General features: G+C 42.8%; 1 protein-coding gene across 1 annotated transcript in view; it reads left to right on the top strand.

Moving 5' to 3' along the window:
• The window catches only part of LOC137332094 (follistatin-related protein 5-like), a 499,413-nt gene that overhangs the window by 292,085 nt on the left and 181,839 nt on the right, over positions 1-25,489 (top strand). Inside the window, exons 5-6 of the mRNA XM_067995811.1 lie at positions 10,471-10,661; positions 14,511-14,631. Of these exons, the coding sequence (XP_067851912.1) occupies positions 10,471-10,661; positions 14,511-14,631 (312 nt within the window). The remainder of the gene's footprint in view (positions 1-10,470; positions 10,662-14,510; positions 14,632-25,489) is intronic.

Raw genomic sequence — 25,489 nt, 5'->3', positions numbered from 1 at the left:
CTTCTCCGATGTCTCACCCCCCGATGTCTCTTCTCCGATGTCTCACCCCCCGATGTCTCTTCTCCGATGTCTCACCCCCCGATGTCTCTTCTCCGATGTCTCACCCCCTGATGTCTCTTCTCCGATGTCTCACCCCCCGAAGTCTCTTCTCCGATGTCTCACCCCCTGATGTCTCTTCTCCGATGTCTCACCCCCTGATGTCTCTTCTCCGATGTCTCACCCCCCGAAGTCTCTTCTCCGATGTCTCACCCCCTGATGTCTCCTCCGATGTCTCACCCCCTGAAGAGTCTCCTCCGATGTCTCACCCCTCTGATGTCTCCTCCGATGTCTCACCCCCTGATGTCTCTTCTCCGATGTCTCACCCCCCGAAGTCTCTTCTCCGATGTCTCACCCCCCGAAGTCTCTTCTCCGATGTCTCACCCCCTGATGTCTCTTCTCCGATGTCTCACCCCCTGATGTCTCCTCCGGTGTCTCACCCCTCTGATGTCTCCTCCGATGTCTCACCCCCTGATGTCTCTTCTCTGATGTCTCACCCCCTGATGTCTCTTCTCCGATGTCTCACCCCCTGATGTCTCCTCCGATGTCTCACCCCCGATGTCTCTTCTCCGATGTCTCACCCCCCGATGTCTCTTCTCCGATGTCTCACCCCCCGATGTCTCTTCTCCGATGTCTCACCCCCCGATGTCTCTTCTCCGATGTCTCACCCCCCGATGTCTCTTCTCCGATGTCTCACCCCCCGATGTCTCTTCTCCGATGTCTCACCCCCCGATGTCTCTTCTCCGATGTCTCACCCCCCGAAGTCTCTTCTCCGATGTCTCACCCTCTGATGTCTCTTCTCCGATGTCTCACCCCCCGAAGTCTCTTCTCCGATGTCTCACCCCCTGATGTCTCTTCTCCGATGTCTCACCCCCTGATGTCTCCTCCGATGTCTCACCCTTCTGATGTCTCCTCCGATGTCTCACACCCTGATGTCTCTTCTCTGATGTCTCACCCCTCGTTGTCTCTTCTCCGATGTCTCACCCCCTGATGTCTGCTCCGATGTCTCACCCCCTGATGTCTCTTCTCCGATGTCTCACCCCCCGTTGTCTCTTCTCCGATGTCTCACCCCCTGATGTCTCCTCCGATGTCTCACCCCCTGAAGACTCTTCTCCGATGTCTCACCCCCTGATGTCTCTTCTCTGATGTCTCACCCCTCGTTGTCTCTTCTCCGATGTCTCACCCCCTGATGTCTCCTCCGATGTCTCACCCCCTGAAGACTCTTCTCCGATGTCTCACCCCCCTGATGTCTCCTCCGATGTCTCACCCCCCGATGTCTCTTCTCCGATGTCTCACCCCCTGATGTCTCCTCCGATGTCTCACCCCCCGATGTCTCTTCTCCGATGTCTCACCCCCCGATGTCTCTTCCCCGATGTCTCACCCCCCGATGTCTCTTCTCCGATGTCTCACCCCCCGAAGTCTCTTCTCCGATGTCTCACCGCCTGATGTCTCTTCTCCGATGTCTCACCCCCCGTTGTCTCTTCTCCGATGTCTCACCCCCTGATGTCTCCTCCGATGTCTCACCCCCCGATGTCTCTTCTCCGATGTCTCACCCCCCGATGTCTCTTCTCCGATGTCTCACCCCCCGATGTCCCTCCCATCTTTGTTGTCCCTCCCATCTTTGTTGTCCCTCCCATCTTTGTTGTCCCCCCCCATCTTTGTCCCCCCCATCTTTGTCCCCCCCCTCCGATCTTTGTCCCCCCCTCCGATCTTTGTCCCCCCCTCCGATCTTTGTCCCCCCCTCCGATCTTTGTCCCCCCCTCCGATCTTTGCTCCCCCCCCAATCTTTGTCCCTCCCGCTCCGATCTTTGTGCCCCCCCACCCTCTGCTCCAGCACTAAATGACGTCTCTCTCTCTCTCTCTCTCTTTCTCCCCCCCACCCCCGCCCTCAGCATTGCAGCTCCTGTCGGCAGTCGGCCTGTCAATCAGGCTGGCTGCCTGGCCCAAAACCCAGAAACAAGATTAATGAGCATCAATTATCTCGCGATCGCGTGGGGACGGGTAAGATTTTATTATCAGGGTTTACCACGCGCCCATCAAACGACCCCCCGCCCCCCTCTCCCCCCGCTGCCATCCCAAACCAATTTGAAAATCGAGCCCTTTGTATCTGTCTTCACAGATACTTCACCAAAAGCATACCAGAAATAGTGGAGAACCAGGGGGCTAATGAGAGAGAGGAACTTAAAGTAATTAAGATTAGTAAAGAAAAAGTACTTGAGAGATTAGTGGGACTCAAAGCCGATAAATCCTCTGGGCCTGGTGGCCTACGTCCGAGGGTTCTAAAAGAGCTGGCTGCAGAGATAGTGGATGCATTGGTTGTGATCTTCCAGAATTCCCTAGATTCTAGAACGGTCCCAGCGGATTGGAAGGTAGGAAATGTAACCCCGCTATCTAAGTAAGGAGGGAGAGAGAAAAAAGGGAACTACAGGCCGGTTAGCCTAACATCAATCGTCGGGAAAATGCTGGAATCCATTATTAAGGCAGAGGTAACAGGGCACTTAGAAAATCGTAATATGATTAGGCAGAGTCAACATAGTTTTATGAAAGGGAAATCGTGCTTGACAAATCCATTAGAGTTTTTTGAGGATGCAACTAGCAGAGTAGATAAAGGGGAACCAGTGGATGTAGTATATTTGGATTTTTAAAAAGCAGTCGATAAGGTGCCACATAAAAGGTTGTTACACAAGATAAGGGTTCATGGGGTTGAGAGTAATATATTAGCATGGATAGAGGATTGGTTAATGGACAGAAAACAGAAAGTAAGGATAAACTGGTCATTCTCAGTTTGGCAGGCTGTAACTAGTGGGGTGCCGCAAGGATCAGTGCTTGGGCCTCAGCAATTTACAATCTATATTAATGGTTTAGATGAAGGGAACGAGTGTAATGTATCCAAGTTTGCTGACGATACAAAGCAAGGTAGGAAAGTAAGCTGTGAGGAGGACACAAAGAGGACGCAAAAGGATATAGACAGGTTAAGTGAGTGGACAAGAAGGTGGCAGATGGAGTATAATATGGGAAATGTGAGGTTATTCACTTTGGTAGGAAGAATAGAAAAAGAAAATATTTTTTAAATGGTGAGAAACTATTAAAATGTTGGTGTTCAGGAGGATTTGGGTGTCCTTGTACAAGAAACACAAAAAGTTAGCATGCAGGTACAGCAAGCAATTGGGAAAGCAAATGGCATGTTGGCCTTTATTGCAAGGGGTTTGGAGTACAAGAGTAAGGAAGTCTTACTACAATTGTACAGGGCTTTAGAGCGACCTCACCTGGAGTACTGCATACAGTTTTGGTCTCCTTGTCTAAGGAAGGATATTTTTGCCTTAGAGATAGTGCAGTGAAGGTTCACTAGATTAATTCCTGGAATAAGAGGGTTGCCTTATGAGGAGATGTTGTGTAAAATGGGCCTATACTCTCTGGAGTTTAGAAGAATGAGAGTTGATCTCATTGAAATATATAAGATCATGAGAGGGCTTGACAGGGTACATGCTAAGAGGTTGTTTCCCCTGGCTGGAGAATCTAGAACTAGAGGGCATAGTCGCAGGATAAGGGGTCGACCATTTAAGACTGAGATGAGGAGGAATTTCTTCACTCAGAGGGTTGTGAATCTTTGGAATTCTCTACCCCAGGGGGTTGTGGATGCTGAGTCGTTGAATATATTCAAGGCTGAGAAAGATAGATTTTTTGGACTCTAGGGAAATCAAGGGATTATGGGGATTGGGCAGGAAAATGGAGTTGAGGTCGAAGATCAGCCATGATCTGATTGAATGGTGGAGCAGGTTCGAGGGGCCATATGGCCTACTCCTGCTCCTATTTCTTATGTTCATATGCCACATGAAAGTTTCATAATAGTACAACACCTGTGGATATTGGATGACGTAATGCATTAGACACTGACCTTTCACCTTGAATCCTGGCTCTAAATCCAGCCCAGACTGGTGGGATAAAAGTCTCTTCTATCTTCTGGCTGTAAGGGTCCGATGTGAAATGAGTTTGTGCAATCTCAATCCAATTCCTCGTGGCCATATGGCCACAGCAGATAACTGTCTTAATTGGTACTAAATTGATAGTCTCCCTCCAAAAAGCCACAGGATGGCTAGTGCAAGAAATGGAAAATGCCACAATGGTGCAGTCGAAGGTTTACTCTGCATTTAACTGCTTCACTTGATAGGTGCTTAATATTGACACTGGGTGCCAAAATTGAAAATGATCATAAGAACATAAGAAATAGGAGCAGGAGTAGGCCATCCGGCCCCGAGTAGAAGATCAGCCATTCAACAAGATCATGGCTGATCTTCTACCTCAACGCCATTTTCCTGCACTATCCCCATATCCCTTGATGCCTTTAATATCTAGAAATCTATCGATCTCTGTTTTGAATGTACTCAATGACTGAGCCTCCACAGCCCTCTGGGGCTGAGAATTCCAAAGATTTACCACCCTCTGAGTGAAGAATTTTCTCCTCATCTCAGTCCTAAATGGCCTACCTCTAATTCTGAAACTGTGACCCCTGGTTCTAGACTCCCCAGCCAGGGGAAACATCCTCCCTGCATCTACCCTGTCGAGCCCTGTAAGAATTTTGTATGTTTCAATGAGATCACCTTTCATTCTTCTAAACTCTGGAGAATATAGTCTACTCAATCTCTCCTCATATGACAATCCCACCATCCCAGAAATCAGTCTGGTGAACCTTCATTGCACTCCCTCCACGGCAAGTATATCCTCTCTTAGGTAAGGAGACCAAAATTGTACACGATACTCCAGGTGCGGTCTCACCAAGGCCCTATATAATTGCAGTAAGACATCTTTACTCCTGTACTCAAATCCTCTTGTAATAAAGGCCAACATACCATTTACCTTCTGAATTGCTTGTTGCACCTGCATGTTAGCTCTCAGTGACTCGTACAAGGACACCCAGGTCCCTTTGAACATCAACATTTCCCAATCTCTCACCATTTAAAAAATACTCTGCATTTCTGTTTTTTTCTACCAAAATGGATAACTTCACATTTTTCCACATTATATTCCATCTGCCATTTTCTTGCCCACTCAATTAGCCTGTCTATATCCCCTTGAAGCCTCTGCGCATCCTCCTCACAATTCACATTCCCACCTAGTTTTGTGTCATCGGCAAACTTGGAAATATTACATTCGATCCCCTCATCCAAATCATTGATATAGATTGTGAATAGCTGGGGCCCAAGCACCGGTCCCTGCGGTACCCCACCAGTCACAGTCTGCCAACCTGAAAAAGACCCGTTTATTCCTACTCTCTGTTTTCTGTCTGTTAACCAATTCTCAATCCATGCCAGTATATTACCCTCAATTCCATGTGCTCTAACATTGTTCACCAACCTCCTGTGTGGGACCTTATCGAAAGCCTTCTGAAAATCCAAATGCACCACATCCACCAGTTCCCCCTTATCAATTCTACTAGTTACATCCTCAAAGAACTCCAATAGGTTTGTCAAACATGATTTCCCTTTCATAAATCCATGTTGATTCTGCCAAACCCTATTATTATTTTCTAAGTGTTCTGTTATCACATCGTTTATAATAGTTTCTAACATTTTCCCTACTACTGATGTCAGGCTAACAAGTCTGTAGTTCCCTGTTTTCTCTCTCCCTCCTTTCTTAAATAGTGGGGTTACATTTGCTACCCTCCAATCTGCAGGAACCATTCTAGAATCTATAGAATTTTGGAAGATGATAACCAATGCATCCACTATCTCTATAGCCACCTCTTTCAAAACCCTGGGATGTAGATCATCAGGTCATTGGGATTTATTGACTTTCAGTCCCATTAATTTCTCTAGTACTTGTTATTTTACTAATACGAATTTCTTTCAGTTCCTCATTCTCGCCAGACCTTTGGTTCTCTAGTATTTCTGGGAGGTTTTTTGTGTCTTCTTCTCTGAAGACAGACACAAAGGGCTCGATATTAGGAGGGAGGCGTTTGGCAGCGGGGGGTCGACTGGGCGTGTGGGTAATGCGCCCAGTGAATTCGGGGTGCTCCGCACGCGATCACAGCCTAATTAAAGGCACTTACCTTGGCTTCTGGGTTTCGCGCTGGAAAGCTGCGCAGCGGGCGGACTGCGCACCCGCATCATAGGCTGTCAGCTGGAGGAGCCCTATTTAAAGGGGCAGTCCTCCACTGACTGATGCTGCAGAAAATAGGAAAAATTACAGCATGGAGCAGCCCAGGGGGAAGGCTGCTCCCAGGTTTAATGATGCCTCACTCCAGGTCTTACTGGATGGGGTGAGGAGGAGGGGGGAGGACAGAGATCTTCCGCCCGGCGGACGGGAGGAAGCGGCCTGCCTCTGCCACCACGAAGGCCTGGCTCGAGGTGGCAGAGGAGGTCACCAGCACCACCAACATATCACGCACCTGCATACAGTGCAGGAGGCCCTTCAATGACCTAAGTAGGTCAGCCGAAGTGAGTACACTTACTCATTCCCCTACACTCCATCTGCCACATCACTGCCCCCAACCCACATCTCCTTCTGCACTGCCAACACTACTCTATCACATCACTCCTCACACCCACTCAAAGCTCATCCTCATCTTACCTGCACTTACTCACCTCGCCAGTACTCATCCCGCCACTACCACTCAACCCAATCCTCATACAATCTCATGGCTCTATCTCATACTCACCCTCTCATGCATCTCTTTCACCGTCAGCCTCACTCAACCTGCCACAGGGCATGCATCACATATGTGTAGTAGGAAGCGTAAGGCAAACGTGTCGTGAGCATGAAAGGGATGCACAAGGGTGTTTGAGGGTTTGTCATGGCTTTTACTTATATTTGATTTCTGATCAACTCACATTGCATATTATATTGTCACCACTGCTGCCACGTCTTTGCAAATCTTGTATGGTTTGAGGATCACCATGAAGACCCACAACCGATGCCACCCATTGTGTCACTGCAGAATGGGTGTGGGTGTATTTGCAGGGCTCTTTTGTGTAGATGAGTGAGAGACGCCGGCGATGTCCCGGGTGGCATACTGGAAGCATGCGGAGGAGAAGTTGTTGAGGGCAGTGGTGACTTTGACAGCCACAGGTAAGAAGATGGTGCTCGGGCCAGCCGGGAGCAGCTCGGCATGAAGGAGGCTGCAGATGTCCACGACTACATGTCGAGTGATTCTGAGACTCCATGTGCACTGCTGCTCAGAGAGGTCCAGGAAGCTGAGCCTCGGTCTGTAGACCCTGTGGCGAGGGTAGTGCCCTCTGCAACACATCTCTCTCTGCGGTTGCCCTCCCTCCTGCTGTGCAGGTGGATGTGTCACAGCACTGTGTTGTGGAGCTCCACGTGTCTGAGGTGGATGGCATGGCCGGCGAGGCTGGTGATGCTGTTCGTCCTCCGAGGAGGTCATGACTGCAGCTACGGCGGCCCCCATCCGGAAGATGTACATTTGAGGGGGTCTGCAAGGTAGGTACATGTGTCTGGATACTGGGGTTGAGGTTGCAGGTTTGTGAATTTTATTGTTAGGAGAAGGGTGGTGGAGGCCAAACTTTGTCCAAAGTGACAGAGTAGCCTCCTGCAATGAGTGAGGGTCTCCCCCCCCCCCCCCACCTGTCAAATGGACTTTTGCAGCTGCCACAGGCTGGTGGCTGCAACACGTCCATTTCAACTGGGAGTGTTTCCCCCAGTACGGGAAACAGTCTCAGTTTAGTTGAAAATCCCACCCCTCCTAAAATATCTTACAAATCAGGTCTGCTAACGACCTAAACTATCACATTAATTGCCTTAAGTGGGATCCCGCCAGCTTTAACTGCCGGCGGGGGTCCCGCATGCGGGGGCTGCTTGCGTGTCTAAGCGCATCACTGGGGAACCCGAAGTGGGTGGGTTGGAGCCGGGTTCCGGACCCGCTCAGGGAATCCCCGATTTTCGGAGCCCCCCTGCTACGAAACCACCCGCTCGGACGTCCAAAAATCGAACCCAAAGTATTTGTTTAATTTCTCTGCCATTTCCTTATTCCCCATTATAAATTCTCCTGTCTCTGTCTGTAAGGGACCCACATTTGCCTTCGCCAGACTTTTCCTTTTTACATACCTATAGAAGCTTTTACAGTCCGCTTTTTATGTTTCTCGCTAGTTTACTCTCATATTCTATTTTCCCTTCCTTTATCAATTTCTTGGTCCTCCTTTGCTGAATTCTAAAATGTTCCCAATTCTCAGGCTTACTGCTTTTTCTGACAACTTTATATGCCTCTTCCTTTAATTTAATACTATTTTTAATTTCTCTTGTTAACCACGAATGGACCACTTTTCCTGTTGGGTTTTTGTGCCTTAAAGAATTCTATATTTGTTGCACATTATGCATTAATTCTTTAAATGCTAGCCATTGCCTGTTTACTGTCATACCTTTTAATGTAGTTCCCAAATCAACCACAGCCAACTTGCGCCTCATACTTTCATAGTTTCCTTTGTTTAGATTTAAGACCCTAATTTCAGATTGAACTACATCACTTTCAAACTTAATGAAGAGTTCTATCATATTATGGTCACTCTTCCATAAGGAAGATCCATTCCCTAGCACTCGCATCCCTCATCGTGGTCACAAAACGTGAGTTGGTAAAGGAACCATTAATTTTGCCCTGCCAGAATATATCTCTCAAATGGTTCCCATGCCTTTAGTTAACAAGGCATGGTTACAAGTTGCTGGTACACCATTCCGTGAACATTCTGAGGCCAAAACTTGACGCCAGGTGGAACCCATTGTAGGTGTGATCCGTACCTGGCATGTCTTAGTTAGATTTTGTGTCCATGTCATGTCCTGTGTCTATGGGGCTGTTGGAAGACTTGTTTGCATTAATAGTAAAACTTGTTTCTATTTTTCTAATACCATGGCCAGAGTATTCCAATAAAGGCTTCATGAACATTTCAGGGAAAGAGGAAAGAGTCACAAATTATTTTCATCCAGTGCAAGCAACAAAAATTATGTCATTGTGATATAAATTCTATTCTCACATAAGCACTATTAGAGAAGCCATATTGATTGGTTTCCTATAGCAACAGTGCATTTTAGGTTGTTATCTCACTTCCAGTGCCAACAGTGATTGTTGAAAAAAATTGTTTTTTGAAAGATACTTAACAGAACAGCAACACCACGTTCTGATAATGAAGGGATAATAAATAATTTTAGGGGTCCTGGGACTAGCAGTGTATAATAATACAACACCCTCCACTAACTGGAGATTAAACAAATAAATTGAAAATCTATTTCTATGTGTTACTTGTTCAACAACAGCGCTGATAGCACATAATAATCATAGATTTTATACTGTACAAATGTGTGACAGTTAGCATGCTAATTTATGTAGATTAATACTTCAGGTTGTTGTGTTTTTCAAAACCAAAGCCATTCTCTTTAAGTTTGATTTCCTTGTGTGGGTTTCCAAGGGATTTCTTCAGTTTCTTAGCTCTTAGTGGGATTAAAAAGAAAGGAAGAATCATTTTCTTTAAATTGAAAGGTTGTCTCTGACATTTTAATGTGCTGGGTATTGTTTACAGATATAAGTAGTAATTACCATTTTAAGAGTATTTTTATCTTTGAAGAGTTAATCTAAAAACACTATGAAAATTAGAGTGATCCATTAGTTTATTTTTTAATTGAACTGTTTAAGTCATACGGTTGTGCATTCAGAGATTGCTTAGCAATGTGATACTAATGCTGAAACATTAAGCTTAAAATCATTGTTAGCCTCCCTTTGCAGGTCATCCAGTAGCCAAGAGGTTTTTTATTTATTTATTCATGGGATGTAGGCGTCCTTAGCAAGGCCAGCATTTATTGCCCATCCCTAATTGCCCTTGAGAAGGTGGTGGTGAGCCGCCTTCTTGAACCGCTGCAGTCCATGTGGTGAAGGTTCTCCCACTGTGCTGTTAGGTAGCGAGTTCCAGGATTTTGACCCAGCGATGATGAAGGAACGGTGATATATTTCCAAGTCAGGATGGTGTGTGACTTGGAGGGGAATGTGCAGGTGGTGTTGTTCCCATGCGCCTGCTGCCCTTGTCCTTCTGGGTGGTAGAGGTTGTGGGTTTGGGAGGTGCTGTCAAAGAAGCCTTGATTAAACCAACGCCAATGCCACCACCAGAACATGTATGGGAGTGACTTTATACTCTCAATATTTTTTTCTTTTGCCTTCACCACGACAGCTAAGATCAGTAAATGCAGCAAGGTGGCAATTATGTGCATAGACCTGTAATCAACCATCACAACACAAAGCATTTTACACTATCCCACAGCACCCAAATCTGAGTGTCTTTTCTGGATGATGTATAACAGAAGAGGGAAGAGTTTTTTTTCCATCAGTCTGGACAAAATTGGAATCCAGGTCCCAGATCTAAAAGGGCAGCATTCCTAATCTGCAGCATGACCCGACCCCCATCAAAATAATAAACAATTTTGAATATCTTGTCTTTTGTGTAGGTGAGCGGTGTAAATTGGCAGAGTACAGCAGACTGAAGAGCATGTTGCTGGACCTACAGAGTCAGAGGTATTTCCAACAAGAAAATATTACGATAGAGACAACAACACTGAAGAGGCTTTTGGTGGAAAACATGTTCAAGTACTTTGACATCAGTGGTGACGGCCTTGTAGACGACAGTGAACTGGCGCAGGTTGGTGTCATGTTCTGTGATCTTCCATGTAAAGATTAGTTTTTTAGTTATTTATTTTACTTTACTTGCCTTTAGTGAGTTGGAAGACTGTAATTTGACAATGCATCTTTGCCAACTTATTGAGAGTTCGATAGAAAGCGAAAATCTGGAAATGGCTTTTTGTATTATTTGCTCTTGGAATATGAGTGACACCAACATTTATTGCCCATCCCTAGTTACCCTGAGGGCATTAAGAGTCAACTACTTAGTATGGGATTGGAGTTTTATGTAGACTAGACCAGGGAGGGGTGGCAGGTTCCCTTCCCTGAAGGACATTAGTGAACCAGTTGGGTTCTTACAATAATCCAGATAGCCCACAAATTACCAACTATTTTGAAGTCTGTTTCACAACTTGCCATGGTGGGGTTTGAACTCTACATCTGGGGGTTGCTATAACCACTGGACTATCATAGCCATCTAGGAATAAAATTTTCTGAAAAAGTCTGTTCACTAATATTAACAAAAAAGTAGCTGTGAGTATAAAGTGGGCAATATTGCTTTATAGTCACATCTACTTTTTGCTAAAATTAGCAAACAGAAGAAAATATACCTTTAATTTTTAATGGGATCGCTGAACCTTTCCCACTATCCTCTCTCCTATGTCCATATTAATTGGATCTCCTAACTCATTCTGAAGCTCTTCCTTGGACCTGCTAGGGTAGATTTTCATCTTCTCTGCTTAATTGTTTACTGTGGAGTGAAAATTAGGTGGGTTCACAAACGGGCAGGCAATCCAATCCAGCAGATTATCGCCTAAGCAGTGAAGACGAAAATCTACCCGGTTGTCTCTTACCCCTCCTGTACTGCTAGGCTATTTAACTGTGGAAGGAATCACCACCAAGCCCAATCCTATCTTCATCAAATGCACCCCCCCCACACACACACAGTTTCCTGCTGTGGATACTATAAACTGATTAGGACCTGGAACTCTGACCCATCTTTGTCCCCCTTCCTCAGCTCAACAGTACGAGACCCGTTTTAACACCCCATTGCCACTCTAGCAAAGATCTATGAGTTTATGACAGACCAGATACCAAACTTTGGACTTTTCTCAAAAACAAATTCTGGGTGACAATGGATCTATAAGAGCTCAATGGAAATAAAAAATGGGAGAGATGTAAAACGCGCGGCCAATTCACTTTCACCCGTTTAACACTATCGCACAAAGTCAAAATGATCCCCATAGAGTTTTACACTACAGAAATCCAGCTGTTGCTACAGGTCTTAGAGGTCTGCAGCAACGATGATGGTCACCAGACTTGCAGCTTTCTAGCAGCTGTCCAAAAGCAGCTATTAGAAGGCTCCAACCTAGAGAATCTACTTGCTGACATTTTAAAAAAAGGTGACACCTTTTTTGGCTTTGCTGATCTGTGTAAAGCCTAACAACCACTGTTTCTGAGCACCCCTCAAAACAGGCACAAAGCTGGCGATCCATCAGAAAAATGAAATCCGAGGCCCCTGCCACTTCATTTACATGGATACCCCATGCTTGCTCCTACTTCAGGTGCAAGGATCCCATCTTTCTTCGTGGGATGTCTAGAAAATCACTAAGCAACATAATGTCATGAATCTCTGCCCTTTTTTCTTTGCTTTGTACGTGAGAACTGAGTGTTCACCAGGCACAAAGCAAAGAAAGATCTGCCCCCATTACCCCCCCACCCCCGACCAATGTCCTAACAACCATATGCACAAAATTGTCTCTTAACATCATTAAATTTGCAACCAGAGGAAAAATATTTTCACAATTTACCTTATCAAAATCCCTCATTATTTTGAACACATCTAAGAGATCTCTATTCTAATAAAGGCTGAAGTTTCTCTAGTCTTTCGTTATAACAATAGCCTCTCATCCCTGATATAATCTTAGTAAATCTCTTCTATGTCCTCTCCATGCCTTTGATACGCTTCTTAAACTACAGCCTAACCAATGATTTACGTGGGTGTAGCTTTATCTCTTTTGCTTCTATTTATATATAAAAATATAGGATTCCTAGTTTTTTTTTACCACTTTGTCAGTTTATCTCCCATTTTTAACAATTTGTATATCTTAACTCCCTCATTCTCTCTGCTCTTCTACTCCTAGTGTATACCTCATGTTATTCTTCCTCCCAGACCGTATCACCTCACGTTTTTCCGATATCTATTTGCCCAATCTATCTTCCTAGAGGTCTCATATAGCCCAAATTATCATTAAACACACTCCCTATTTTTGTGTTGTATATAAAACAACAACTTATATTTATATAGCACCCTAATATTAAAAAAATCCCTCCGAAGCACCTTGGGACAAGAGAAAAAAATAAAATATATAAATGGTCCCAACACTGACCTCGGGGACTCCATTGTTTCCATCCCACCAATTCAAAAAAACATCATTAAATATTTTTCTGTTTTCTGTCCGTTAGCCAATTTCTTATCCATGCTGTCACATTTTATCAACAAGCATCATATGTGGCACCTTATCAAATGCCATTTAAAAATCCATGTACATCGGATCTACAATATTTTATTTCCTCAAAGCATTCTATTAAATATGTCAAACTTGACAGCCTTTTAGAAATCCGTGCTGGCTGTTCTTAATTAATTCATTCAATATGAATCAAAAATACTGCCAATCAGATTGAGTTATTGAATGACATAAATTATTTCTGACTCGCATTTATTGTGATGCATTCATACAACCTGCTCTCTTCCTCTCAGTTTTGACTTGTTGCAACTAGCCTTCTGGATGAATTATGCCAACAAGAGTTGTTATGATCTGGAATGCACTGCCTGAAAGGGTAGTGAAAGCAGATTCAATAGTAACTTTCAAAAGGAAATTGGATATATGCTTGAAAAGAAAAAAATTGCAGGGCTATAGGGAAACAGCAGGGGGATGGGACTAATTGGATAGCTCTTTCAAAGAGCCGGCACAGGTACGATGAGCCGAATGGCCTCCTGCTGTGCTGTATCATTCTATGAATTTCTTCAGCATCTCTGGGCTAGGCAAGGGAAAAATCAGCCAGGGTTCCTGTTCATAGATATAGAGATGAGAATCTCAGACACAGAGAGAACAGAGATAAACCTCAGTGTGCTCTGAATAAAATTAGTTTGCACTGTATTGTCCTGGACTTTTCCACTTCTTCTGTACTGTGTACATATGTACGTGTGAGAAAGAGGGTGTGAAAAATAGACAGAATGTGCATTTGTGATGGTGAGAAAGATAAGACTGTGTGGGAGGGAAAGAGTGATATGATGGAAAGTACTGCAATCTGGAGCAATTAGTGTCAGTTATTATTTTATTTATTTTGCCATTAAAAATAACCACAGTGGTTTTAGCTTATTGAAGCCCAAGTTAATTATTGCCATCATGGGTGTTTTTGGAATCTATCTAAAGCAAACACTGTGCACAGGGCTACCCAGTGGTGTTGTATATTGATGTATAAAGTACCGCACCATGGATGTAGCTTTCTATTTACACCATGATTCATTGTATAATGAATTCCCAATCTCATCCAGGAAAAAGAGCAAAAGCATTCTGCTCAGAAACCAGGAGAGATTCACTATTTAGAGCTACTCTCATGCACCTCCTAGCAGTCAGTTACAGAAGAGCAAAGGCAGAAGCCTAAGACCAGCTCACTTGCCCCTTTTCAGCCCAGGAGTGCTGCGCAACATGGCCTTGAAGAGGATGATGGAGAAATTTACACTCTTAATCAGACCAAATTCTGATAACGTTTCAGGATCAAACCCTCAGACTTATCTAAACTGGCTGTAAAAGTTCAATATTTGTATTTTTTTAAAGCTTACTCAAGTCATGTTTCATTTTGCCAGGTAATGACACAAGATGCCCTTGATAACGATCTATTTGACTGCAATCTATTTGATCTTCTTCAGTACGATGACTACAATAATGACAGGGTGTTGGCACTGGAGGAACTCTACACAGCATTCCGTAAGTCCTGTCTAAGGACAGTATATTTGGGGTCCTGTGTTAAGGGCATGTAATGGAGCTAGCAAGTGATTTATCACAATCCAGGTACGGCACAAGCTTCATAATTTTCAATCACAAACTTACTTGTCCAGATTTCAAATTAGCACCCCATCTTGTTGGGATAGTACTTCTTTGGTTAGCTTAGATTTTCTTCAATTTAAAAAGCTTAAGTAGAAAACTGTCAAGAGTCAGTCTATGCTGTATTGTGATTTGGATACAACTATATAATTACAAAGTTGATTATTTTTGTAATCAAGGCAGTGTTACAGTGGTGGGATGCAAGTTTGACCTCTTCTTTCCCCCTTCCCCCACCACATACTGTCAAATTGCTTTGAGGACTCCGTGAGTACAGGCCACAGGGATGGCAGAACAAAAGAAGGTTCATTGTTTGGCATCTTTTTGTGTGTCACCTGTCAGCCACTTTCAGGAGCAGATCTCTTGCCAGCCTTTTGACTGCGGGTGACTACTGAGAGAAAAATGGGGGAAAAAATTAGAGAATATTCCGATCATTTTATATTTTAAAAAAAGGACTGAAGACATCAGATTGACAACTTGCTAAAATACTTTGTTACACTCAAACTTCATTCCCTGCATCCCCACATTTAATACTAAATGTTCCCAGTTGGCACCCCATGCCTGCCTGGATGCTGATCCACAGAAATTCCAGTAGAGCCACATGCTGATGTTCTATGTTGTTGATGTCAACAGAGTATTTCCCAGCAGAAAGGGGAAATCTGAAAAGGTGAGACTCCCACAGGAAGTGCAATGAATTTTAAAACTAGGAATATGTGGGGGGGGGGGCAGGTGAAAATATCCCCGTCCCAACACTTTTCTGTTTTAAAAGGCACCTGCTCCTGCCCCTTAGACCCACTTTTGCCCTGGAGAATAGGCAGAGACTTCCTCTCAGGCTTCTAAAATCGGCAGCTTTTTTAAAAAAAAATTATTCTGCTGCAGTGAGAAAATATGTCACTTCCTCCTGATTGCCTGGGGAGTTCAGAAACTCTATTCCTTTGGAGATTCCCTTGCATGTACCCAATTTCTAGCTCTCCATAACAAAGTGCCAATCACCAACATTCAAACACCACACCGAATTTTAGAAAAGCAATGACATTTCTCTTGAAGGTTTGAAGCTTTTTAGTAGGTCCCACTAAAGAAGGGCACTTTTCCCTTTTATGCCTTTCTTCTCTTGCTGGGCTTTGAGAGGCCGTAATATTTCTGTAGGTAAGACAGCAGAGGGCATGGCTTGCTCCAGGCAAACACTAAGGTTGTTTATGGCCAGAATTCAGAAGCACAGAACAACAACCTAATGTGTTGGAATTATGTTGGCCAGCCATTTTGAGAACTGCATTTAATTTCTGGAAAATGAATCTCTTTTAAATGTGAATGTTAAACTTTAATATATTGTTCAATGTAGAAAAGAAACACACATCTAAAAGTAATCTAAAAATCAGTAGTGTAGTGTTATACGTAAGAACTGACAGAAACCAACAAATTACACAGTTATGGGTTGAAATTATGCTATGCAATATCAATAACAAATGCAATTGTGTACAATTCCTTTATCTGCTACTTTAATGAAGCATCATCCTAGTTATTTTAGCAGCCGGGAAACCCAGAAATGCAGGTAATGCAGAGGTCCAGCAGAATTTAACGGCAGAACCTCATTTGAATTTTTTGTCTTAATTTCCCGGATTTAAAGGCTGGCTGGCTGTCGGGCGAGAAGGGGAGCCAGGGAGCGGAGAGGAAGGAGGGAGAGATTGTGTGTGGTGGAGGGGGGTGGGGAGAGGGGAGCGAGGGATTGCCAGTCAGGCTTTAGATCGAGGGGGGGCTTCAGGTTGCGAGTTGGGCTTCAGATTGGGGGGCGGGGGCTCCAGATCGCGGGGAGGGAGGCAGATCGCGGGGAGGGAGGCAGATCGCAGGGAGGGAGGCAGATCACGGGAAGGGAAGCAGGTTAATTTGAGGGGCTGGGGAGAAGTACTCCTACTTCTCCCGGCCCACATGCAATGCTGGAAAGGCGCTTACCTGCTGGATCTGGCAGTTCTTGCCTCCCTTCAGCTGCCTGGTTTCCTGAGCCCTGGGAAATCCGGCCCGCAGACGTTAAATGTAAAACTCTGGTAAAATTTGAGGCCCGCACCCTAATTAAAATATTTAAATTACTGACCCACCTTTCGAGAGCAGGTTAGTCGCCCACCCCCCAACCCGTCTCCGTTAAAACCAGAAGTTGGAGGTGGATTGGGTTCGGGTTTCAGATTTTTGACATTTTAACCCCCCCCCCACCCCTTCCCTGCCCATCATGGGGGTTAAAACTCCCCCCTTTTTCGCAGCTGTTTGACTGATTTTCACTTGATGACTACACGGGGGTAGTTTACCTGCACCATCATGTTGTCAACATTAATCAAAGCTATGCCACTGCATTATTTGTCTAATGCCATCTAAAACCCTGTCTGTAATATCAGGATCTCAGGCATGATGCCCCTTAAACCTGTTTGTGGGTATCCATGTCATGGGCACTGATGCCCATATATAAGCTTTACGGGTATTGATGGCCTTTTATCCTGATACTCAAAAGATGATCTGAAACTTTGATGCCCTTTAAAGCTCGTCAATGGATGTTAGAACCATGGACAGTGCTCCTTGTGTTTCATGGAGTTTCATTGCTGATTCTGTTTCTCTGCTTCTTTTCTCGGTTTGTCTCCTTATTCCTGTAACCCATTGTCTGTTACTCTCATCTGCTCATTTTCTACCATTCTTCCCATTTTAAAAATGATTTAGGAACATAGGAACAGGAGTAGGCCATCCAGCCCCTCCAGCCTGCTCCACCGTTCAATTAGATCACGGCTGATTTAAAGTATTAATCCCCAAATTCTACAGATTCCTTTTAATGCTAGAGATATAGGAGGTAGCTTTGCAGAAAATGCACCGGGAATAGGAAGTTACAAAGGTAAGTCAAACAGTTGGCATCTAATACTGGGGCTGTTTGATTGCAGTAGCTATGTGACTGACAAAGTATCACAGAAAACAATGTAATCTGGAACGGTCTCTGTTATTCTGTGTGTATAGCTCTCCATGTCTATGTCTCTCCTTTTTCTGCACCCTTACTTTCCATACAGTTTCTTTCTCAGGACTGGCTTTCTCTGCTCCTCCCTCTGCCTCCTCTTTCTCCAGACCCTTTCCGCTGTGTGATGTTGAGGTGCTGATATTAAATTGGTCAAATTTCTAGGGAATGTTGAACACCTAGAATTAAATGATACTATTCAAGAGCCTATCAGTGGCATCACAAATCACAAGGACATAGTTTCAAGCATTTTATGATCATCACCTAAACCCTGAGGTTCATTGACTACCTTTAATTCATTGGGAGATATATCTTGTGATTCATAATATATGAAAGAGAGTGATTTCCCCTTTGGCATACAGATTTTTCAAGTTTGATTCTGAATTCAAGAGGAGGACTGTTTGATGTAGGACATAAAAATATTTTTATGACATAATATCTGAAATATGTATTGGATCTTGCAGGCATGAGCTGAGGTCAGGAATCTTACAACACCAGGTTATAGTCCAACAGTTTGATTTGAAAATCACAAGCTTTCGGAGGCTTTCTCCTTCGTCAACTCACCTGACGAAGGAGAAAGCCTCCGAAAGCTTGTGATTTACAAATAAAACTGTTGGACTATAACCTGGTATTGTAAGATTCCTTACATTTGTCCACTCCAGAGCATCACCGGCATCTCCACATCATGAGCTGAGGTAACCATAGGTTTTCTCTATCCATTCTCCTAGTAATAGATTATAGAAATATCCTCCATGGTTCTAGATTTTGACACTAAATATGGATCAGGTATAGGGATTGCATGGCACAGCATATTGCAGGAGCACCTGCTGTGCCTTAGAATGTTTGGACATGGGCTTCGGATCACAATTCCCCTTTATGCTGAAGTCTCAATTTCAGTTATGGTGCTGTAAAAAGAAACTCAGATTTCTGACAGGTTGCAGGGAAGACTGTCACACTGTCTATATCCAAGTGACCACTTTCAGAGTGCCAATGGTGGAGGTCTGGAAACAGATCCTTCACCTGACCTCTTGGCTCCAAATGGTGAGAGGAGATCGAGAAAAAAAGGAGAGAGTAACTATTGCTTTGGGGTGGTGGAGTGGGGTGGGGGGGGAGAGAACCTTTAATCAGTTTCTCTGGTAAACAGATTTAATATTTACAGAACAGTTTGTTTTTTTCAGTAATTTGTTAGTTTTGTTGGTCAATTCAACTGTAAAATTAAAATGTCCAACATGAATAATGTGCAAATAAAAACTGAAATATAAACATATGTTCCAAGCCCCAAATTACCGTACAAATAACACACTGTAATAGGGACTGAGTGGAGTTTTCACACTGCATAGTTTTTGCTAGAATGAGATGTTACTGAATGAGTTGTCCTTCTTATTGCATTTTATTATGTATTTTAATATTGAAACATTGTATGCTTCATATAATCCATTAAAATTTTGCAGGACAGTAGCTAAAGATTTGAAAGTCCGTTCCACGTGATAGACATTTAACAGTATAAAAAAAAATCATGAGGGGCAGGGTAGTGCTCTATATACATACACTCTTATCGCTGTGAAGTGAGATTGGATCCAGCCCAGGTTGATGGGATGAAAGTCTTCTCTCTCTCATGGCTGTGAGTCCTGATTTTCAACCCAATTGTTAATGGGTGTGGGTCCCCAGCACAAAAGAATCCATCATTTAGTGCAAATTGGTGCTTATATTCTCAGTGGTGAGTGATATTCTCACTGAAAGAGGCCTCGAGGATCAAAGGATCTTCACAGTGACCAATGAAAAGGCCTCTCTGTTGCCATTGGTGGCATTCTTCTGAGGTTCGGCGTACAGTTTGGGAAGAAATTAGAGGGACCTTTACTCTACTGTTGACTGTGCATTCCCTGACCTGGGACTAGTTGATGGTCTCATTGGTTAATAACATAGGGAAACATGTTACATTCTCCAACAGTAACATCTTTCACCTTGTGGAGATGCCGGTGATGGACTGGGGTTGACAATTTGCCTGAGGAAGGAGGAAGTCTCCGAAAGCTTGTGAATTTAAAATAAAATTGCTGGACTATAACTTGGTGTTGTAAAATTGTTTACAATCTTTCACCTTGATGAACACAAAATTCTTCTAAAGATATTTTTAGAAAGTTTATGCTGCAGCAGATACACTGTCCTTTTAAATCCTCAACAAACTCAATCGTTGCCAATCTATAATCACTTTAATTATTTTCTATCACTCTTAAAGATGATGAAATAAGACTCGGTGAGTGGGAGACGGTCATCGTAGCAGCACTGATAGTTGCAGCTGTATTCAGTAGGACAGGCTAATTAATCAGAAAGGAAACAAAGTACAAATAAATCAGCATTCTGAGAGCCCCATTGTGAATCGCAGTGACAGGCTGAGAATGGTACATATCCAGATTAAAAGTTTTAAATGTGCCAGAAGGTCACCTGAATTCAGCATGGCAGAACTCTTCTAATGTTTCTGGATGTGCTGGTGGGCATGAAAAAAAGATTAGAGCGGTAGCTGTAGAAGCCTGTTATCACAGGGAGATTGCTGCCTTCCTGCAGAGGCAAATAACAGGTTTGGTGAGAGATGGTCAATTAAAGCTGTGAAAGTAAACTATCATTTTAAGTACAGTCTGTATTGCAAACAGCCCTAAACATACTCTCCAACCAGTCCCTCACCGTGGACTTTCTACCCTGCAGTTTATACATTATATACCTTTTCAGTTTTGCCCACTTGAAAATGCAAACCTGCTGTCACTGCTGTCTATAATGATCCAAGTTCATGTAGCACTATACAGGGGTGACGATGGAATGCAGAAGAGTGTATGCATGGTAATCTCATCAAAGCAGCATTCCGACCCAGCCATTTCCTATTATTGTGCTAACATGTTCTTCTGGGCACTGTCTTGAACCAAACGTACAACTCCTCGACAATTTTTATATTGGTCCACAAATTGCTCCGAGTGGTGAACGAATGCCGCTCGCTGCTCCATGTATTGATACTCACGCACGAACTTGGCTTTTGTGTGACACATTCCTTGAATGGTGAACCGAAAACAGTCTAGCGTTAACTCCCGGGACCTACAGCCTGTGTGAGAAGTGAAAGGATCGATCTCTCCCCTCAACCAATCAGATTGCAGCATCCTTGACAAGCCGCGAAGAGTCAAAACCATGAAGTGAAATCAATTGTAAAAAGTTAAAGAGAGGGTGAGAAATATCAAATTAAAAGACAGAGATAAAAGAGACAGAAAGACAAAGTAAAAACATTTAAATTTTTTTTTTTTAAATGTCCAACAACTATTAAAATCACAATGAATGAGACTCCACATTTTCAAAATTTAATTTTCTGTGCCAGCGAGGTTGTTTGGCAGTCATTAATACTTACCACACTATTAAAATTTAGTTTAGACCTGAAAAAAACTCGGCGTACCTGTTTTGTGGCGAGATTAGTTTGTTTTCAGCTGGGCAGGAGAGCAAGTTGGCACTGGTCCATTGATTCTATTGATTGCAGCCAGCGACATCCCTTTAAGGCAAAGCTTTAAGATCACCGGCGAACCAGGAAGAGCAAGTTCTGGATTTCCGTGTTTGACTGTGCATGTGCGGTCGCTGGAACTTGCTCTTTGATTTCGCCGCTAATAACGGTGAGCATTGCTAGGCTCACCGTTATTTTAAAAGCAAATTCTGGCCCAATTTGTTCATCATGATCCAGATGTACATTGAGTCGAATGTAAGTAGAAATTTTTCTGGTCGGCACACTGGATCAAATACTACAAAATCAGATGGGTCAGAGTAGACACCTGTGGGGCAACTCGTCCAGTTTTCCTTCCATTTATCTAAAAGGAAGAAAATCCGGGCAGGTTCCTTTACAGATCAATACTCTGACCTACCTAGTTTTCCAATCTTTGCTGTGCCCAGGTCATCCAGTTTACTTGGGTATAGACTCAGGAAAGTCTCCCCTACAATGTTTTTACATAGTTTAATTGGAACGTGCTTAACCATGTTTTTGAGGCTACATCAGGAATTTCTGCCTGTAATAGAAATTACACTTGGAGATACATACATTGTGGCAAAAGTGTTTGGCAAACTGTTTTATTATTTTAGGAGGCAGAAGAAGCAGATAAGAAATTATGCCATCTCTGTTACTGTGATATAATATGCAAGTGATGTTATAGTGTTTTAATAAGCTTTATGTGATTGTGTTATGTTTGTAAGCAAGGAAAAAAGATTTGCCATACACCTTCAGGAAAACAGTGCCTCTTTAAATCTGTATGCTCGGCTTGTTGTTTTTTTTTGTTTGCAGACAACATGTTGATGATTTCTTTAAGCAATTATATATCCTGTGGAGCAGTCAGTGTGTAAATGTAATACTTAAAGTGTATTTCTGGAGTGTTAAAATGGCTCCGTCGAGCTAATGAGATGTTTTAATTAGACCAGACACCTGCGGTTTAAGATAAGGCCCGTGCCTCCGCTTTTCATTGCACACAGGCTGCATCATCCTACACCTATATCAACACATCACATTAGTCTTCGAGATAATCTTAATCTTTGGATTGTATTCTTCTTCAGACTCTTATCTAATTACTTTTTGACCTTTGGTTCAGCTCATTCACTGCACAATTGTAACACAGAACTTATAATCAGGGAACATGGTCATGGTTCCGTGGATGTAGAATTGAAGCACAATCACCTTTTGATATATTTCTGTTTAAATTCTGAATACGTTTTATGAATAAGTTTCAGAATCCCATGCTCAAATTAGAATTACAAATGGATTATATACATATGTATCAGGAGTCAATGCTAGATTTAGATGTGATCATTTGTAAAATTTATTTTGCTCTGTACACGAGAATGATTTTATTATCAATATTGTCTTGCTTATCCACATGGTGCAACAAGCTAATTCACAATACCTCAGAACTCTTTTGCTTGATGCTTTTATTCTTGTGTATTTTAATTTCAAAATTACAAGAAAAAAACTATTAATTGAAGCTAGATGGTAAATTAGTTAATTACATTATTGCTTTATTTGAATTATTGGAAACTGAATGCTGGAACTTGCAGAGAAAACCTATTAAAAGGTAATGCTCCATTTGGTTAAAATATATCTGATGATGCTAATACAGCCTTGCAATTGATTATTTGTTCTTCCATTTAATGGAAGGCATTCTAATAAAAAACAGAATTACAATAGTAATGGTTTTCTAGTAAAAATTCTAATGATGTTACTGTACATCATGTTAATGTAATTAACTAAGCTTCCATTAGCAGCACCTTTCCTGTGAACCAACTGTGTTTCCTATATTCAAAAAATAAATATAAATTAAAAACCTTCTGTCTGCACACACTTTCCATCTGCACTACTTGACTTCCTGTTGTCATGTTTTTTGTCACCTCTCCCTTCCTCCTCCCATTGCCTCCTTTGCCATCTTTTCCAGCTCCACTCTAGCTGAGCTTCCTGAACTGGAGCACTTAATCTTGACTCTCCTTGTGCAATAGGGGAGATCCCAGTGCAGCATAAGTTGTACACACCTAATGAGGCCGGAGGCAGGATCCTGACAAATTGGTTCCCTGGCCTCATTAGGATAGTATCAGCGAGCTGTGGGCGCCATTCTCAGCCTCAGAGTCAGCTCACTGGTCACGAAGGGCAGCAAGATCGGCCGGTTTGGACCCCGGCCAAGGGCCTCAGGAGAGTCCGAGGTGGGGAAGCAATCGGAAGCGGGGGCGAGCAGTAGCCAGCAGGGCCCGTGGTTTTAATATGGAGCTGGGAAGAGGACTCAATGCTTTTCCTGGCTCCATAACAAGGTAAGTAAAAAAGCTTTTAACTTACTTTTCAGGTGGCAGCTTCCAGCGGTTCCTTTAAGGACTGCTGGTTTGTCTGCTCAGTGCCTTAAGAAACTCACCACAGCATTCATGATGCATGCTGCAGTCATTCACAGTCCAATTTGGCAAAGGGGCCTAAACGGACGTTAGGCCCCCGATTTGTATATGCATTGGGCCAAAGCCAGTTTCAGATGTATGCCATGGACGCCTACTGAGCAGTCCTAACCAATATGGCGAACGATGCACTCCCACCGTGGAATAAACGTATGCACGCCACCCGCCATATTGGATCCTCAGGTGCCCATTTTACACCTGTAAAACAAGTGCAGTGCCATTGAATTTCTAGGCCAATATATCTAAAATAGGTTTAATGGGCTTTCTCATGTTAACAAATAGAAACAGTACTTAGTGCTGAAGCAGATATGTGTTTGACAGTGATCCCTGGGGTGCCTTATTGTGACCACAGCACACCCACACTGAAATTACCTGAAGGTTCCTGGATCTAGAATAGAACTCTTAAATAGGGAGGGGATGTGGATGGAAACTATCAAAAGGTCAGTTTGACTGACATGATATGCACATGCATCAGTGTTTTATTTCTTAATTAACTTATTTGCACATTGCTGTTCTCTTTGAAGGGACATCTTTGCTGTTTTAAGTGAGAGAAAGCCTGGAGGGTGTCAGAATGATATTGTGAGCAAATGATGCACCAATATTTTTCTAATTTTATTTGGTCATTTTGATGTAAATGAGGTCACCACATCAAGCAATTTTCAGCAGAAGCAAAAGCTTTCCTAAAAACAATCAATGGGAGGAAATGCTTCTTTAGTAATGATCAAGGAAAGTGTAAGAAATTATAAGAATCTAGTGCAGCCAGAAGTTGCTAAAATTTTCAGTGGATAAAGAAGTTGGCAATGTGACAGCTTTTAACTGGGTTAGGTTTTAAGAGTCTGTACAGAATGGAAACAAAGTTAGGCTGAAAACAAAGAGAAGTGTGGGGTGGTGGGGGCGGGGGGGTTAAAGATACTGTAATAAGTGGATAGAATTTAAGAATAACCTAGAAAGCAGATTAGTTGTGCACAAAGACCATGCAAAATGGAACTGGTAATATTCACAGTGCATGGAAAAATTTAAATTACAGTGGGATCATTTACAGTAATAAATGGAAATCTAATTTGCCGTGTGAACAGTAGCCTGAAGAACTGATTTAAAAAGCAAGGTTAATGAAAACTTAATATAATTTTGTTTGTTGCAAACAGCTTTTTATTTCCACTATCACTGTTGTGTGTAAAAGAAACCACTCTATAAATAGAATTAGAAAAATGCATAAAGTGAGGGGAGGGGGAGATTTTAAAAAGAGCAAATTTGACATCCTGTGCAGGACACATGGAGACATTAGAGGTGGGGGAGAGGTCAATATTTGAGATGGGGGAGGGGAAATAATTTAAATCTAAAGTATCCCAGAAATACTGGAGAAACCATAGAAAATGTCACATTTTGCTCAGAACAGATCCACTCTGATATATACTGGTGAGTTTCTGGTCAGTGCCTTTGATTGAGTGAGTGTCAGATCCTTGGTTCTGGGTATTGGAAAAATTTGCTGGGTGAGCAGATCAAAAAGAACTGTAACAATGTCATTGCATTATCTATATCAATATTTCATAGTTTACTGTTTTCATACGAGTACTGGCATTATTAATGTTTGATTTTTGTACCCATTGACTATGAATAAAGGAAAATCTAGCCTTGTCATTGACTCCATTACCTTACCTAACATATTATTCCAAAGTTTTATCATCTTTTGAGTAAATAATTTTTTTCCAACATCTGTTTGAAATTTCCTTTTACCAATTTAAATTTGCATCTTGTGGTCCTACTGGACAAGCTTAACTTGAAGTAGTACTTTGGGTTCAACTTACCTATAACAACAATTTGCATTGATTT

This window comes from Heptranchias perlo, chromosome 14 (assembly GCF_035084215.1).
Source record: "Heptranchias perlo isolate sHepPer1 chromosome 14, sHepPer1.hap1, whole genome shotgun sequence".
Lineage (NCBI taxonomy): Eukaryota > Metazoa > Chordata > Chondrichthyes > Hexanchiformes > Hexanchidae > Heptranchias > Heptranchias perlo.
This window is presented reverse-complemented; position numbering and strand designations above follow the sequence as displayed.